Below are 14,132 nucleotides of genomic sequence, written 5' to 3' on the forward strand. Positions count from 1 at the left end.
CTGTGACCTCATTTCTCTGACAGATGCCAGAAAACTTGCTTCTGGTTTTATTCAGCTTTTTTCTTGTTAGGATGAGGCATCGTGGCTGCTAAGCTCTTTACAGTCTGAGATGATTGCCTAATGTTTTCGACATTTAGGAACACCGGAATCCCTAAGGGGCCTCTTGATTGTCTCTTCATTGGATCCCCTTCATTCTCTCATCTTACAGTTTATTTGTTGAAGAACTGAGGTCATTTTCCCATGAATTTTCCCACGTTCTGGATGTTTTCTTTGAGGCAAACTATGCTCAGAGACTGCTCCTTGTCTTTGCCAATAGTTTATTTAGCACAGGCCCACCGTGGGGATTGTAACAGTTGCCCAGCCAATAGCACATAGGATGATGTCTCTTAATAAGCCAATAAATAACATTCTCCAGACAACAGTCGACTGATGCACGGTTGTTCCAGGCAAAGGCGAGAGGACAGACCGGAAGTCCCACCGAGTTGAGGGGTACCTTCCTGTGAGTGGGTTCTCAGAAGAGGCGGCTTAGCCAGTGAGAGCGGACGTCCAGCTGTAGGCATGAAGCACAGGTGCCCTGCTGCAGAGCACACTGTAGGGGAACGGAGGTGCCGTGTGGGCGGGAAGAGGCTCCCTCTCAGGCGTTTTCACCACGGCCGCCAGTCGCCGCGCAGGAGCTGATGCCCCAGATCTTGGGAGAGCACTGTAGATCGGTGAAGGATGGCCTTGCCCAGACCAAACATTCCAGGGAAGTCCTCGCAAGCTCTCGACATTTGAGGCATAAATGCCCACTCGTCGGGGCCCCTCCTCTGTGTGCCCATCCACAGTTGCCACCGTTTATGGACCACAGATATGGGAAACTGCATCCTGACACAGCTTCCTCATTGTCAACACATTCACCCTGAGATCAAAACAACTTCGCTTAAGTCACAAACAAGTGGATCTGGAATCATCACAAACCAACACACACACTGGAGTTTGATGCTTGCAGCCCCCTGGTGACCCTCTCTGCTTATGCAGAAACGGGACCAATTTCAGCTTCAGTTTTCTTTCAGCCATCCTGTAATGTGTGGTTCCATAATGAGGCAGACGTTGTCCAAATACCTTAGATTTCCAGTTAGCAGTTCTTCATATAGAATTTTTCTATCGAAATACCACTGCTGTCTCTCCTGACTGAAGCAGGATGTTTGGTCCATTTCCAGCTGATATCATTAAAGGCCAATTTGCATAGAAGTCTCATCTCTTATTGTTTTCTTTTTGTCCAACTGCTCTTTGTGCCCTTTCCATTTCTTCTTTTGATTGATCAGGTATGTTTTTATTGCCCTATTGGTCTTTTCTATGACCTTATTGGCTAAAGGCTTAGTTAGCAGTGGATATTAAATTTTGTCAAATGCTTCTTCTGTGTCTATAGAGAGAGCAATTTTTCTTCCGTTAGTTTAAGATGATGAATCACATGGATTAGTTTTTGAACCAACCTTGCATTCCCAGGATAAACTCCACTTGGTGATGACGGTATTATCCTTTTTACATATCATTAGATTCCATTTGGTAAAAGGTTTTTGAAAATATTTCTTTCCTATGTGGATGCAGGATATTGGTCTGTAGTTTCATTTTCTTGCAATACCTTTGTCTGGTTTTGGTATGGGGTAATGCTGACCATACAGAAAAGCTTGAGGCTGCCCGGCGTGCCTGAGGGTGTGTGAGCGACACACGGGTATGACCCAGGTGCCGAGGGAAGCAGGTGGTGCTCCCATGATAAACACCATCTTGTCCCTCACACCCCTTAGGCTCTCCGCCCCCACCACCTCCCCACTGTGGGGAGCAGGTACTGTCTCTGGTCAGTGCTGGACATCTGGCCCCAGTGGCCATTTTTGGCTGCATCCAACAGACTTCACACACAAATAAAGCCACAGTGGAGGCCCGCAGGTCTGGTGTTGCATAAGGAACCACATTTATTTCTTAATTGGACAGAATTTTAAGTGCACACACACACAGTACAGGAGCCTAGAGCCTAACACTTGGGTTTAGGACGTCAGGGAACTGGAGTCATTACGTCAGGGTGGTGGTTACAGCGCGGGGGCCAGGGTGTGTCACACAACCACATATGTACAAGCTACAGGGGAGCTCAGGGGACGGCTAACTGCAGGAAGCTCAGGCCCTCAGGAAGCCACAGCCTCTGCTGATCCTGGGGATAAAAGGAGGGCGCCTTCTGGGGCCCCGCACAGGAGGGAGCTGACAGAGGGCCAGCACGGCAACCCTGCTCACACCTGGACCAGCAGCATCCAGGAACTCTCCCCGAATGCTTTGCCACACCTGCCCCACAGGTGCGGAGTAGGGACCGGATTGATGGAAGGCATCTCACTGCAGCCACCCGGGGGCGTGTGAGCGTGTGCATGTGCGTGTGATGGTGAATGGGACGCGGGCACCATAGGAGTGATGACTCAGAACGAGGCGGCCTCGGAACCCTCACCCCTGGGGACTAGCCTGGATGCACTGGAGCCTAGCGCCCCCCCTGCCCTTCCTGGGACCACGGCAGAAGGAGTTCACCCTACCCTGGAGGAGACAGAGAGTGTCTGTGGGTGAGGATGGCTGTCCCTTAAACCGAAATGAGTGGCATCAAGCGTTAAAACAAAAACCTCCCAGATAGATGGCTTTCTGGATCTTTCTTCCTTCCCCACTTAGTGGGAAATAGTCAGGTCTGACTTTCCCCTCTGTACCCCACAATGGGCAGACCCTCAGGGGCCCCCAGATCAGCCTCCCGGGTCACAGATGTGAAGAGCACACCCCAGTTTTTTAAATGCTTGTCCCCCCTAATGTGACACGTGGGTAGCTTCTGGCAAGGGCAGACATGAAGAGACCAGCTTTTCCGACTCAGATTTCTCTCCCCAGCAACTCTGAGGGTCTGACTGTGACAACGGGGCTGGGGCTCCCAGGCAACTGCCAAGTGGCACCAGGCCAGAATTAAACAGTCTTTGGAGCACCTCCATGGCCGTGGAGGCTCCCGAATTTAGGGTGATTCCCAGAAACCCTCGCATGGGCCCCCTTCCTTCAGCCCACACCACGAGGCAGGTGCTCTGTAGGTTGGCTGGCCTCAGATACCTGCATCCAGGGAGCGAGGGCCTCTGACCCTCCGAGGCCACGGCTGCAGGCTGGCTGACCTGAGCGGGCTGTGGCCGGGGGGGCCCTGCACCTCCGGGCTCCCTGTGGGTAGGCGGGGTTCCTGGGAACCAACTCATCTTGGCATAGCTCCCTCCCTTCCTGGTCCAACTCCCTGCCCTCCAGGCCATTGTAAAAGCCAGAATAAGTGCTTGCTCTGGACCGTGCCACACCCCTGTTCTCTGTGTCCAGGCCTAGGAACGTCTGGTTTCTGGATGATGTTTGACTTCAGCCTGGCATGTGAGCCCTGATCTGGGGGCCTCCAGGGAAGGCTACTGAGCCCTGCCCTTCACAGATGTGGTTTCCCAGGACCCGTGTCTTAGTGATGCAGCTACTCCACCAGGGGTGCCTTCCAAGCACGGGGCTTGAGGGTAGTAGTGAGTGAAAGGGGCCACTGACGTGCTGCCTGAGACCAGGTGTGAAACAGGCACGCTTGGTCTCTGCTGCCAGCCAGGCTGGGGCGGCTGGGGCGGCTGACGGGCCAGACACCACTGCCAGAGGCTGCTCAGGTTGGGAGCCCACCACCTAGTCCCACGTCCGTGGCGGTGCTGAAGGGGCCTGAATAACTTTCCCAAGGAGAGCCTCAAACTTCTCACCTGGTATGGGAGCCAAGCCCACATGTCCCTGGAGGAACGTGGCTGCACACACTTCCAACCTCCGTGCACAGAACGGGGACAGTGTCCACATGTCACGTGGGGACGGCCCAGGCTGAATGGGGGGTTCGGAACTGCTGACTGGGGTGCGACAAGGTAATCCAAACTGAATGGAGAGGTGAGGGGTCCGTGAGTGGTACCCCGCAGGACCCGGCAAAGGCAGCAGGGAACAGTGTGGACTGGCTGGCCTTGAACTTGGGCCTGGAACCCTCCCCCCCCGACTCTGAATGAAACCTGCTCTCAGTGGGCCATGGTGGGGACAGGGGTTTTGTGGTTTGGTTGCTGTTTTTCCTAGAGTTGGAAGAAGGCCACGTGTGCCTTTGGGTGTGGGAACAGGTCACAGAAGACCCCCTGGGCCCCGTGGTCTCTCTGATGGGTTTCTGGCCTGGGTGTGATGCCTGGGGCAGACCCTGGCCCTGTCCGGGCTGGCCCTCGGGCATGGAGTCTGCAGACAGAATGAAGTGAATCTCGTAACAAGAGCTTTCTCTGAACAGCACAAGGACAGCCCCCTCGGGAGCAGGACAGGGGGCTGACAGTGGCCCTGGCGCTGGCTGCCCTCACCTGACCCCGGGACTCTCAGAAACTCTTCTCTTGGGGCAAAGGGGGGACGTCACACACTTTCTTCCCAGGAATGACCTTGAGCTCACCCCATTTCTCACAGCAGCTGGAGAAGCTGCACCCCAAACCCCTCACCGCCTGGACCATCTTGAACCCCAGCCACCAGCACCCTGCTGCCCTAGACACACGATGCCACCTGCAGTCCCTGCCAGGAGAGCCCCACAGCCCAGGTGCCCATCTGCCTGGTCTCCCCCAGCTCCCCACGCCCCCAGGGAGAGACACCTCCAGCTGGAAGACCACGCCACCCTCCGTGGCTCGGACTCCAGGCACCAAGTCCCCTGACACTCACACACACACACACACCCTGGGATGAGGGCCTAACCCCCGTGCGGCTGGGGAGAAGCCTCTGCTTGGGCCCGGCCCGGCGTGCCACCATGGTGCCAAGCAGGAGGTGCCCGGCCTATGCAGACACCCCTTCACCGTGGCCTTCCATACGAGCCTTGGGGGATGTGAGTGGGAGCAAGCGGGGGACAGGGTCCATCGGAATCCTACAGGTGTATGTGAAGGCATTAGAAATAAATACTTATAAATAGAACACAGTCTTATAGTTAATTTCTGAGTGGACTGTTTCAATGTCACTAACTAATGTATATTAATTATAAGTCTGTCTATGCTTAAAAAAATATCAGAACGGCGGCGATGCCCCTGTGGCTTGTGCCCTCTGGCCTCTCCAGCACCTCCCAGCTCTTCCCACCCAGGGCACGCTCGGAAAGAACAAAGAACAAACGCGGCCTCTGCTGGGAGCAGGACAGGTCGTGTGGCACAGGTCCCTGGGCCAGAGGTGGTGTCCCCAAGAGGGCACTTGCTGGCTGGCTGGTGGGGCAGGCTGGGCGCGCGTGACATGACAGGTGGTGATGAGGCCTGGGGGTGGGGCCGGCCTGCTGGCTGTTGGGAGGGCTCCTGCTCACACCCGCATCTGGGCAGACCGCCTTCTGGAGAGCTTGGACCTGCAGGAGGGTCGGGAGACAAGCTGCGGTCGGGACGCCGGCCTCCATGCAGCGGACACCCCTCTGCTTCCCTCACCACCTGGAGAGCGACTCCCGTCCCTATGACTCACAGGGGCAGCCCGCCCGCCGGCCAGGGGTCCCAGGTGTCGGAGGGGCGGGGCTCCCATCCACCAGGGCCTGACTGTGTGCCGCATTTCCAACTACATCAGGCCGGCCCCTGGTACACTGTACATATTGAACGTCTCGGGGATTTATACTTTACCAGCAGCAACACCAAAGCGAACATTAATGTCCTCAAAACGTGCTCCCAAGCCAAAGGAGCAGGGCGGGCGGTGCCGGGGGGCCCCATACCGTATGGTGCCGGCCAGGAGCGGGTTGAAAGCGTACAGCCAGTCGTGCATGTCCTTGTCGCTGTTGGCCTGCAGCAGGATGCCACGGTGCTCCGTGCACACAGCAAACGTGTTGGGTGTCTGCGAAGGCGGGAGGCCGTGAGAAAGCTTGAGGCTTCCCCTGGCCACTCCCCTGGGGCCTGGCTAGGACAGCTCAGGGGGCAGGAGCGGGAAAGAAGGCCCCCGGGAGAGAGCTGGAAAGGCCACCCCACTCTCTGCAGCCTGCATGGCCCATTCTGACGCAGGCACGCGTGGCTCACTCGCAGAAGGCTCTGCAGTCAGGACACCCTGACTCTTCTCGTGCCCCAGGGCTACCTTGCCACTGCTCTGCACCCCCCAGGATGCGTCCATCCCCCGTGGGTGGAGGTTCCTTCCCCTGTGACCCTGGCTCAGCAGCTGGGCCTGGCCTCTTCTGCTAAAGTCTGAGCACTTGGTGAGGCAGGTGTGGGTGGCAGGCTGAGTTTGCACCCCTAAACCACTACTACAGGGAATCAAAATCAGCTAGCGAGCACTGCGGCCTCCAGCAGAAGGAGTCAGGGCTCCTGGCACACACGTCCAGGGCCACTGCGGCTCGGAGAGGAGCAGGACAAAGCCCAGGGACAGGAAGGCTGGACTCCCAGGCCTACATGGCCGGCCTGGTGGGGCTGGGTGGCCCCAGGAGAAGGGGACTGGGTATTGGCCTCTCCTGAATGGGAGTGGGTCAATGCCTGCCCCCCGCCCCCATAGGATCACAGCCCATCACGGCTGGTTGTCACCAGGACCAGGAGCCCCAAGGGTGAGCAGAGAGGGACCCCCGACATGAGACGCAGAGGGATGCTGCACGAGACTGAACACGAGGGCCTCGGTCTGGCAGCCAGCCTAAACAGGGCCCGCAGGGGACTAGGCCCAACTCCCCCTCCCCAAGGCCCACTGGTGGCTTGCGGGCCTCGGCCAGCCCAGGACCCCCCATCCCATTTCCGAGGCCGCACCTTGAGCATGGCCTGCTGGTCCTCGCTGTACTCCACCTGGGCAGTGGAGAGGTTGAGCACAAACCTCTCCACGGAGTCCTTGTCATTGTTGTACATGTAGGCATAGGGCCGCCGCACCACCACAAAGCGCTTGGCCCAGCCCGCCGTGTGTGGCTCCAGGAAGTGCAGGTACCCCTTCTTAGAGACGATGGGGCTGCAGAGCAGGGACAGTTGCTGGCTCGTGTGCTCCTGGCAGTCGGGGGGGGGTCTCCATGCAGGACCCCCACCCACCACCAGGCCCCTGGCAGTACCGGCCACCGGGAAGGTCAGAAAGTGGGCCCCCGAGAACACCCAGGGCCGAGGTGCTATGAGGTACCTGGCGGAACCCCAACCCGGGAGGTCAGAGACCAGAACCACCACTTCTGGGCCTCAGTTTCCCCAGCTGTAAAATGGAGAAACTGAAACAAAGCTGAAGCTGCCCCTGAGCTGTCACTCTGTGTCACGTGACCATAGCCTGTAGCCCGTGGCCTTCTTAGGGCTGCACAATGGCCAGACTAGTAACACGCAGATGCATGGAAACCGTGGTTCTGCAGAGGTGCCTGCTGGATCCCCCGCCCCGGGCCTGGCCCTGGCCCACCCTCCTCCTTGTGCTGTCCACTCTTTCTCTGCCCCTGCCCTCGGTCAGGGATGGCCAGCCTATCTCCCTTGTACGGAGCTGTGGGGACAGAGCAGGCTGGATGGTGCTTTAGAAGTGCCCCTGTTTGGGGCAGGGTCCCCCACACACCTGACCCGGATCTCCTGGATGTCAGGAACCAGCAGGCGCTGGGGCTCCTTGTCTGCCTCCGTTGCCCGAGCCGGGGAGGGAAGCTTCTTCGGATCTGTCTCTGGCACAGGTTCGGGCTCTGGACTGGCCGGCCGGGAGCAGGGCTGAGGGGTCCTGGGAAAGCGAAGCCGAGCCTTTGCATTCTTGCAAGGAGATGCCTCGCCGGGTCAGGGCGCCATCCCGGCCAGGGCTTCCTCCCAGCACCGGCGTCACCCCCCTCGGGGCTGCCGCGAGCACCTCTCAGGGTCCGCCCAGCCGTACCCACAGCTGGAGTTGGTGGGCCTGGGCCACCTGACTCCAGGGCTGCGCCAGGGTGCCAGGGAGGGCCCCGCACCAGAGGCAGGGCCAGCTGCGCCAGATCCACGGCCCCTCTCCTGCGGGACCTTCTGCTCCCCGCCCTCGTGAAAGTGGCCCCTCTCTCCAGATCCCCAGCGGAGCTGAGTCTATTGCCATGTCCTCAGGGGCCACTCGCACAGGGGCTTGTCGGGCCTAAAGGGCCTGACCTATGGCCAGTGAGGCCTGTCTCCGGGGAGGCCCAGAGGGCTTGATGGCTTTTTTTGTTTTACATATAAAACATGGACATCTTGAGGGATTTAAAATGCAAGGGCTCAGCAGTGCCGGTAAAGCTGGGGGCTGGGCAGATGTCAGGCCGTCCTTGTCTATGGCCGTGGGCCATGGGTGTCTGGGCTCTGCCTTTGTCACCTTTTATCCTACTGAGTATTGTATGAGCACTTCCCCCTGAAAAGGGTTTTCTGTTCTGTGCTATTTGACCCATTCCTGGCTTTAGTCCCCACAACACTTTAAATCAACGTTTCAGCAGAAAACGTCCTTGGAAGAGTAAGACAACTGGAGACTGGATGGGGGCCATGCCAGCCAAGGCAGGGTGCGGGGCAGACCCCTTCCACCTGGCCCTGCCCTAGATGTGTGCGGCCATCCCTGCTTTCTTGTGCCCGCCCCGCCCCCACACTCTGCACCCGAGGCGCAGCCACCATTAATCAGTCGGTTCCTGGCACTGGGAACTTCTCCAGGAGCCTGGAGCTCACTCACCTCAGCTCAGCGGCTCCGTACCGCCCTTCGACCAGAGAGGGGCAGGTGGAGGAGGGGGTGAGCGTGGCCGCCCCCAGAGGGGACATGGACGGGTCCCGAAGCAGGGTGACAGACATCTCAGAGAGCTGTGAAGGACAGTGAGCCTTTTGTAGGTCATACGGGGTGTGGACTCCCCTACAGTGGCTAACTCCTGTACCTTGGCTCACATTTTACCTCCATTTAGGGCACCCCCATCCCAACTGAGGGCCAGACCTTCTTTCTTCCCAGCCTTCCTTGAACCTCTCCCAGCCCCACACGCCCCTGGCGTGCTCTTCCCTGGGCGTCGGGCTCTGTCTTGCCTCAGGAGGGATTTGTGACTGCTGGGCTCCAAAGAGCGAGCAAGGACCAGGCTCTGCCAAGGTGCAGGCTCTGAGCCCCGACTATATCATGGGCAGCCCAGGAGCTGTGGTGAGAGGCCCTTCCAGGCAGAGGGGGAGGCTGGTGCAAAGGAGGAAGGCTGCACGCGGCAGGCCGTAGGCCAAGGGTGAAGACCGGTGATGGGCCAGAGGCTGCAAGGGGGCTGTGCACGGCAGGTCCTGAGCCAGGGTGGGTGGGGGAGGCACAGGAACGGTCCCCCCGGTAGAGGAAGGACAGCTCCGGGGACGTGGCATGAGCAGCCCAGGACAGAGATGGCGGAGTGAGGGCCAGGCTGGAGGAAGCAGGGAGGGGACTGGGTGGGCCTGGTCCCGACTGGCCCTGAAGGCCCCAGCGCTCCACGGACCCCACACACAGACCCAGCTCCTGGCCTTGGCTATGCGATGTTCCCTTAGGCTGTGCCAGTAGGTTCTAAGAAAACCCTGATTTCCCTCCCTGGATAGGGGTGCGAAGTTTTCCTGGTGACAATAGCCCCGCGGGGCCCTTGCTGCCCACCTTGCTCTCACTGGCGCTGATGCAGACGTGACTATGGGCATACTCTCTGTTGAACGTGTGCGTGAGGAGGCGTAAGCACTGCAACGAGAGCAAACGTCCAGTCAGGAAGTGCCTAGGACCTGGCTTGGCCACAGGCATGGCCCCTGGATGTGGAGGACTGGCTGAGGGCCCGGGCTCAGCAGCCCAAGGTAGGCAGCAGCTCCATCCTCTAAGGTGATGGGTGAGCCAGGGAAGCCTCTAGGAGCAGGCCCTGGGCCCAGGGCAAAGATGGGGGGGCAGCGTTGCCGAGTCTAAGAGGTCTTCCCAGTGGCCTGTTGAGCCACAGAAAAAGCCAGCTCTGGAAAGAGGGGGTGAGCTCCCCATCAGCAGAGGTATTCAAGGAAGCAGATCACTGCTTGGGCGAGGAAGCTGTAAAAGGCTGCCAAATTCGATTGTGGGTGGAGTGAGGGGCAGGCAAGGGGCCTCCCTCATTCCCCCGCCTCCTGCTCTGATAGGACAAGGCTGGGTCACCAGAGCCCTGGAGGGGCCGGGGTCAGTGCAGTGCTGCCTGAGCTACCTTGACGGCTAGCTCCCGCTGTCTCTCGCTGGGAGCCTCCGGAGGGGCCGGCCGGCCCTCGGCTGAGAGTGGGGAGGAGGGGCTGGACGAGCCGTGGGAACCGGAGTCCTCGCTGGAGGCGGGGGACGGCGCTTCGGGGCCGGTCCGCTGGCTGGTCTCCAGCTTCTCTCGCAGCAGGAGGTAGTGCCTCGTCTTCTCCACCTGCACACGAGACCGGACAAGCTCGGCTGCTGGGACCCGGGAGAGCCCACCCACCAGTTCCCCCCGGGGCCGTGCTGCTGATGGGACTCGGCCTTGAGGCCCGCCCCGGCCGCCCTCCAAGGCAGAGCGGGGTGCCCTCCACCTTGTGTCTGCGGCCCTAGCATCCGTGCTGGCACTGAGTGGACGGACATTCCCACTCCCGCCGCAGCTCCCTCACAGCATCCTGCTTCCCACGTGCACCTGCCGCCCGGGCCGTCTGTGCCCGCTGCGCACAAGCTCACCTCCTGCAGCAGACTCAGCTTCTCCAGCTCCCACTGGTGGTCCAGGATGAGGCTGTCACTCCGGGGCCTCCAGCCCGCCAGGTTCTCCTCGCCGCGGACGTAGGCCACAGATGTATCCAGCACTCGCCTTCGCCGCCGCTGCATCCCTAGAACGGGGACCCTGGGCTGGCCACATCCCCGCCCTGGCACCAGGCCTTGGGCTCAGGGTGGGACTTTTCCACGGAAGAAGGCTGGTCCCCCTGGGGAGCGCCTCGCCCACAGGACGTCATCCAGCACGGTGGATGAGGCCACCCCCAGCGCTGCCTCTCCCCTCACTGTCCTCTGGCCTCTCAGGACAACGCCGCAAGTCCAAACGTGAGCACGTGAGTCTCGAAAGGGAGGGCCCCCTAAAATAACAGCTTAGCTGAGGTGACCTGAGTGACCCCAGGGAACCCTGGCTCCCTGACTCCCTGACAAAGTGCCCCCCCCCAGCAGAGAGAGCAGGGCAGAGGCCTACCTGGGCTGCCGGCATCGGCCACGTGGCACAGGCTGAGCTCATAGATGCCCGTCACGCGGTTGCTGCAGGAAGCAGAGGGGGGACGTGTGGACACCAGGCACAGCAAGGGCCTGTCAAATGCACGTTGGGCACGAGTCCCACTGCACACCCATGCCGGGTGGCCTGGTGTGGGGTGCCCTGAGCTGCAGCCCTGTATGGACAGTCTGCATCTCTGACCCCTCCGGGCCCCCTTTGGCTGAGTGCACGCAGCCAGCCTTGTCATGGAGGTGGGCCCAGCCAGCAGGCAGTCTCCCATGCTCACCACGTGACCCTGGATGCCTGGGTCATAGCCAGCCTGAGGCCACTACGTCCTGAACCCCATACTCCATCTTCCTGTCTGTGCCCCGAGTGTCCTGCACACTGGGGTCCACAAGAAAGTGTGGGGAGCCTCACTGAAGGTGAGCGTAGGTGGCTTAGCACCCGTGGTGGTCTCTGCTGCTGGGACAAAGCCCCTCCTCACTGCCTTGACATTTTTTTTAAAGACTTTATTCATTTGACAGAGAGAGACAGAGCAAGAGAGGGAACAGAAGCAGGGGGAGAGGGAGAGGAAGAAGCAGTCTTCCTGCTGGGCAGGGAGCCCGATGCGGGGCTCGATCCCAGGACCCTGGGATCATGACCTGAGCCAAAGGCAGACGCCCAACGACTGAGCCACCAGGTGCCCCCTGCCTTGACATTCTTGTTTGTTCCCCTGCCCCCCAGGAATGCAGGGACTGGCCAGAAGGCAGGAGGGGATGGCTGGTTCTGGGCCTGACATTCTACTCCCTCGGGTGCTACCAGCCTCCAAGAGGCAAGAGGCTCTGTCCAGAGCATCCTTTTCCCATCCCAGGCCCCCGGTCCTGCTGGCATGATCCCTGAGGTCCCTGGGGAGGAGGTCTCTCAGCCACGGGGACGGAGTGGGGCCCCAGGACCACCCACAGGAGGGCGCCAGGGCAGGGGACTGATTGGGAGAGTGGCCAGTCTGCCCTCTCATCTGGGCTGGCCTGCAGCAGGCCTGTCACTCGAGCCTCTGCTGGGCACTCCCCGCCACTCCCCATGCAGAGTCCGGACAGCAGCACCCCCCACCCCCCACCGCGGGCAGGCTCACCTCTCCCAGCCATTCCCTGTGCAGCCCCCCACCGCCCCCACTTGCAGGCTCACCTCTCCGAGGCCCGCAGGCTCCCACTGCCAAACAGGTTGCGGATGGAGCGTGAAGCAGGTAGCTTGGCATCCCGAGAGTAAAAGACCATGCAGAAGTCCTTGGTGATGACGGCTGGCTGGGTGCAATTCTCCATCTGCCATGGGGGGCAGGGGTGGGGCTCAGGCACCTGAGCACCCCCACAGGACCTGGGCCCTAGACCCCCTTCTAACCACTGATCGGCAGCCTCAGACCTTCCTGGGCCCCTGGCATGGCCCCAGACCCAGGTGGGAGTTCTTGGCTCCCCCCAGTTGACTCCTGGGGGAGAGCCAGGGCCCACCTCCTGGGTTGCAGAGGGCTGGGTGTTGTGCCCGGGACCCCGAGGATCCCAGTCATGGGCCCCAACTGCCTCGCCATAGGATCAGGTGACACCCTCCCAGAAACGTCAGTGAGGATGGAAGCAGATCCTGGCTCCGCACCCGCATTCTCTTCTCTGACTTCCCAGGGCGCTGATGGGCTGTGTCTTACATAGCTGGCTCTTTTGTTTTCCCGAAGCTCAACAGCACCCCAACAAAGCCTGTGTGTGCCGGGGCCTTACTGGGGCAGAGCCCTGGCAGCATCTCCCCAACAAACCACCATCCCAAGAGGCAGTCAAGTGGGTCGCCATATCATATCTGGAGTTTTAGGCTCGGAGAGGAGGTGGGTGCCTTTGCCTTCCCTGTGCCACTGGCTGCCGACCCCGAACCTCCTAATTCCTCAATATTGCACCCAGCTAGCAATGCCTGTGCTCCCAGCCTCCCCCAGAGCTTCGAAGGGAAGGGACAGCCCAAGACCCTGGGGTGGGGTCAGCAGGCTTCTGTTTTCAGCCCATCTGGAGCCTGGATGCAGCCATCCTGCAGCCCGGGGGCAAAACCGCACCCTGAAGTTAGTGGGATGGGAGGTGGGCGCGGTGAGCAGCGCCCTGGAAAGTACGGGGATTGAACAAGGACTTGACAAGTCCTCTGAGAAGACAGTAGGGTCATCTGGGGCTCTCCAGGGCCACCGAGCACCCTCACTGCCCCATGGCAAACAGCTCAGGCTTGGGGAATGGAGGCTTTGGGGGTTTCTCACCTCGATGTAAGCTGAGAGAGTCATGTAGATCTTCTCTCGGTACGGGGTGACCCGGTTGAGCAGGAGAGAGTTGTGCATGGAGCTGTCCCACGCAGCCTCAAACTGATAGAAGGTCCTTAAAGGAAGCAGAGACAAGGTAAAACATGACAGCACGCGGGCTGCGCTCGTAGGCTGGGGACATGCAGACAGACAGACACGGACAGAGACGTGTGGGCCACCACGGGGACAGCTGCCTGGGTGGTGTGGAGAACAGGCTCCTCCTTACTTGGGCTTAGGGGGCGGGCTCCCCTCTGCACGGACAGGTGGGGCAGCCCACAGCGCTGGTGCTGAGGCAGGGATGGGAGAGGGAGCGGAGAAGGGAGGGAGGCCAGCGCAGCGGGCTGGGACATGGCAACAAAGGGGAAGGGAGAGAGGGAGGAGAGGGGAGGTGGAGGCAGACCGAGTGGTGAGAGAAGGGGAGAGGGCAGAACGGGGACCGCCCCCTCCTGCCCTGTCTGAGTAAGGAGGGGCCAACCTGCCCGGGTTTGCCAAAACCGTCTGTGGCCCGTCTCCTCCCCTTGGGAGAGGATGCTTGGAGTGGAAGCGGGGCAGCCCATGGCAGAGAGCATCACCCCCCCGTCCTCCGCCCCCCGCCCCCCGCAGCCAGGCTCCTCTCCACTCAGCTCCAAGCAGACCTCCCCTGTCCGCATCTCTAACCAGGGAAGAAAGTGAGCAGAGCAGAAGCCCGTGGCCCAAAGTCCCCTCTGAGGGCAGCTTAAGCCGTCCCTAGGAGGCCCGGATGTTAGTCTGCAGTGGCCTCCGCGGCGGAGCAGGCTTTCCTTGTCAACCGCCCGACAGCAGAGCTCCCAG

The 14,132-nt window shown here is 60.3% G+C and overlaps 1 protein-coding gene across 21 annotated transcripts in view; it reads right to left on the minus strand.

Annotated features, from left to right (window-relative positions):
* Positions 1-1,924: 1,924 nt before the first annotated feature.
* Positions 1,925-14,132, minus strand: part of KIF1A (kinesin family member 1A) — a 99,971-nt gene continuing 87,763 nt past the window's right edge. For 12 of the 21 annotated variants that reach the window (XM_027590356.2, XM_027590364.2, XM_035726726.1 and 9 more), the window contains 11 exons: positions 13,284-13,398; positions 12,197-12,330; positions 11,021-11,082; positions 10,525-10,670; positions 10,043-10,243; positions 9,487-9,564; positions 8,578-8,702; positions 7,492-7,644; positions 6,729-6,921; positions 5,723-5,841; positions 1,925-5,371 (listed from right to left, as the gene is read on the minus strand). In XM_027590356.2, the coding sequence (XP_027446157.1) occupies positions 5,329-5,371; positions 5,723-5,841; positions 6,729-6,921; positions 7,492-7,644; positions 8,578-8,702; positions 9,487-9,564; positions 10,043-10,243; positions 10,525-10,670; positions 11,021-11,082; positions 12,197-12,330; positions 13,284-13,398 (1,369 nt within the window). In that variant the 3' untranslated portion in view covers positions 1,925-5,328. The remainder of the gene's footprint in view (positions 5,372-5,722; positions 5,842-6,728; positions 6,922-7,491; positions 7,645-8,577; positions 8,703-9,486; positions 9,565-10,042; positions 10,244-10,524; positions 10,671-11,020; positions 11,083-12,196; positions 12,331-13,283; positions 13,399-14,132) is intronic. The other 9 variants (XM_027590358.2, XM_027590363.2, XM_027590357.2 and 6 more) reach the window with 2 other exon arrangements.

This window comes from Zalophus californianus, chromosome 3 (genome assembly GCF_009762305.2).
Source record: "Zalophus californianus isolate mZalCal1 chromosome 3, mZalCal1.pri.v2, whole genome shotgun sequence".
Lineage (NCBI taxonomy): Eukaryota > Metazoa > Chordata > Mammalia > Carnivora > Otariidae > Zalophus > Zalophus californianus.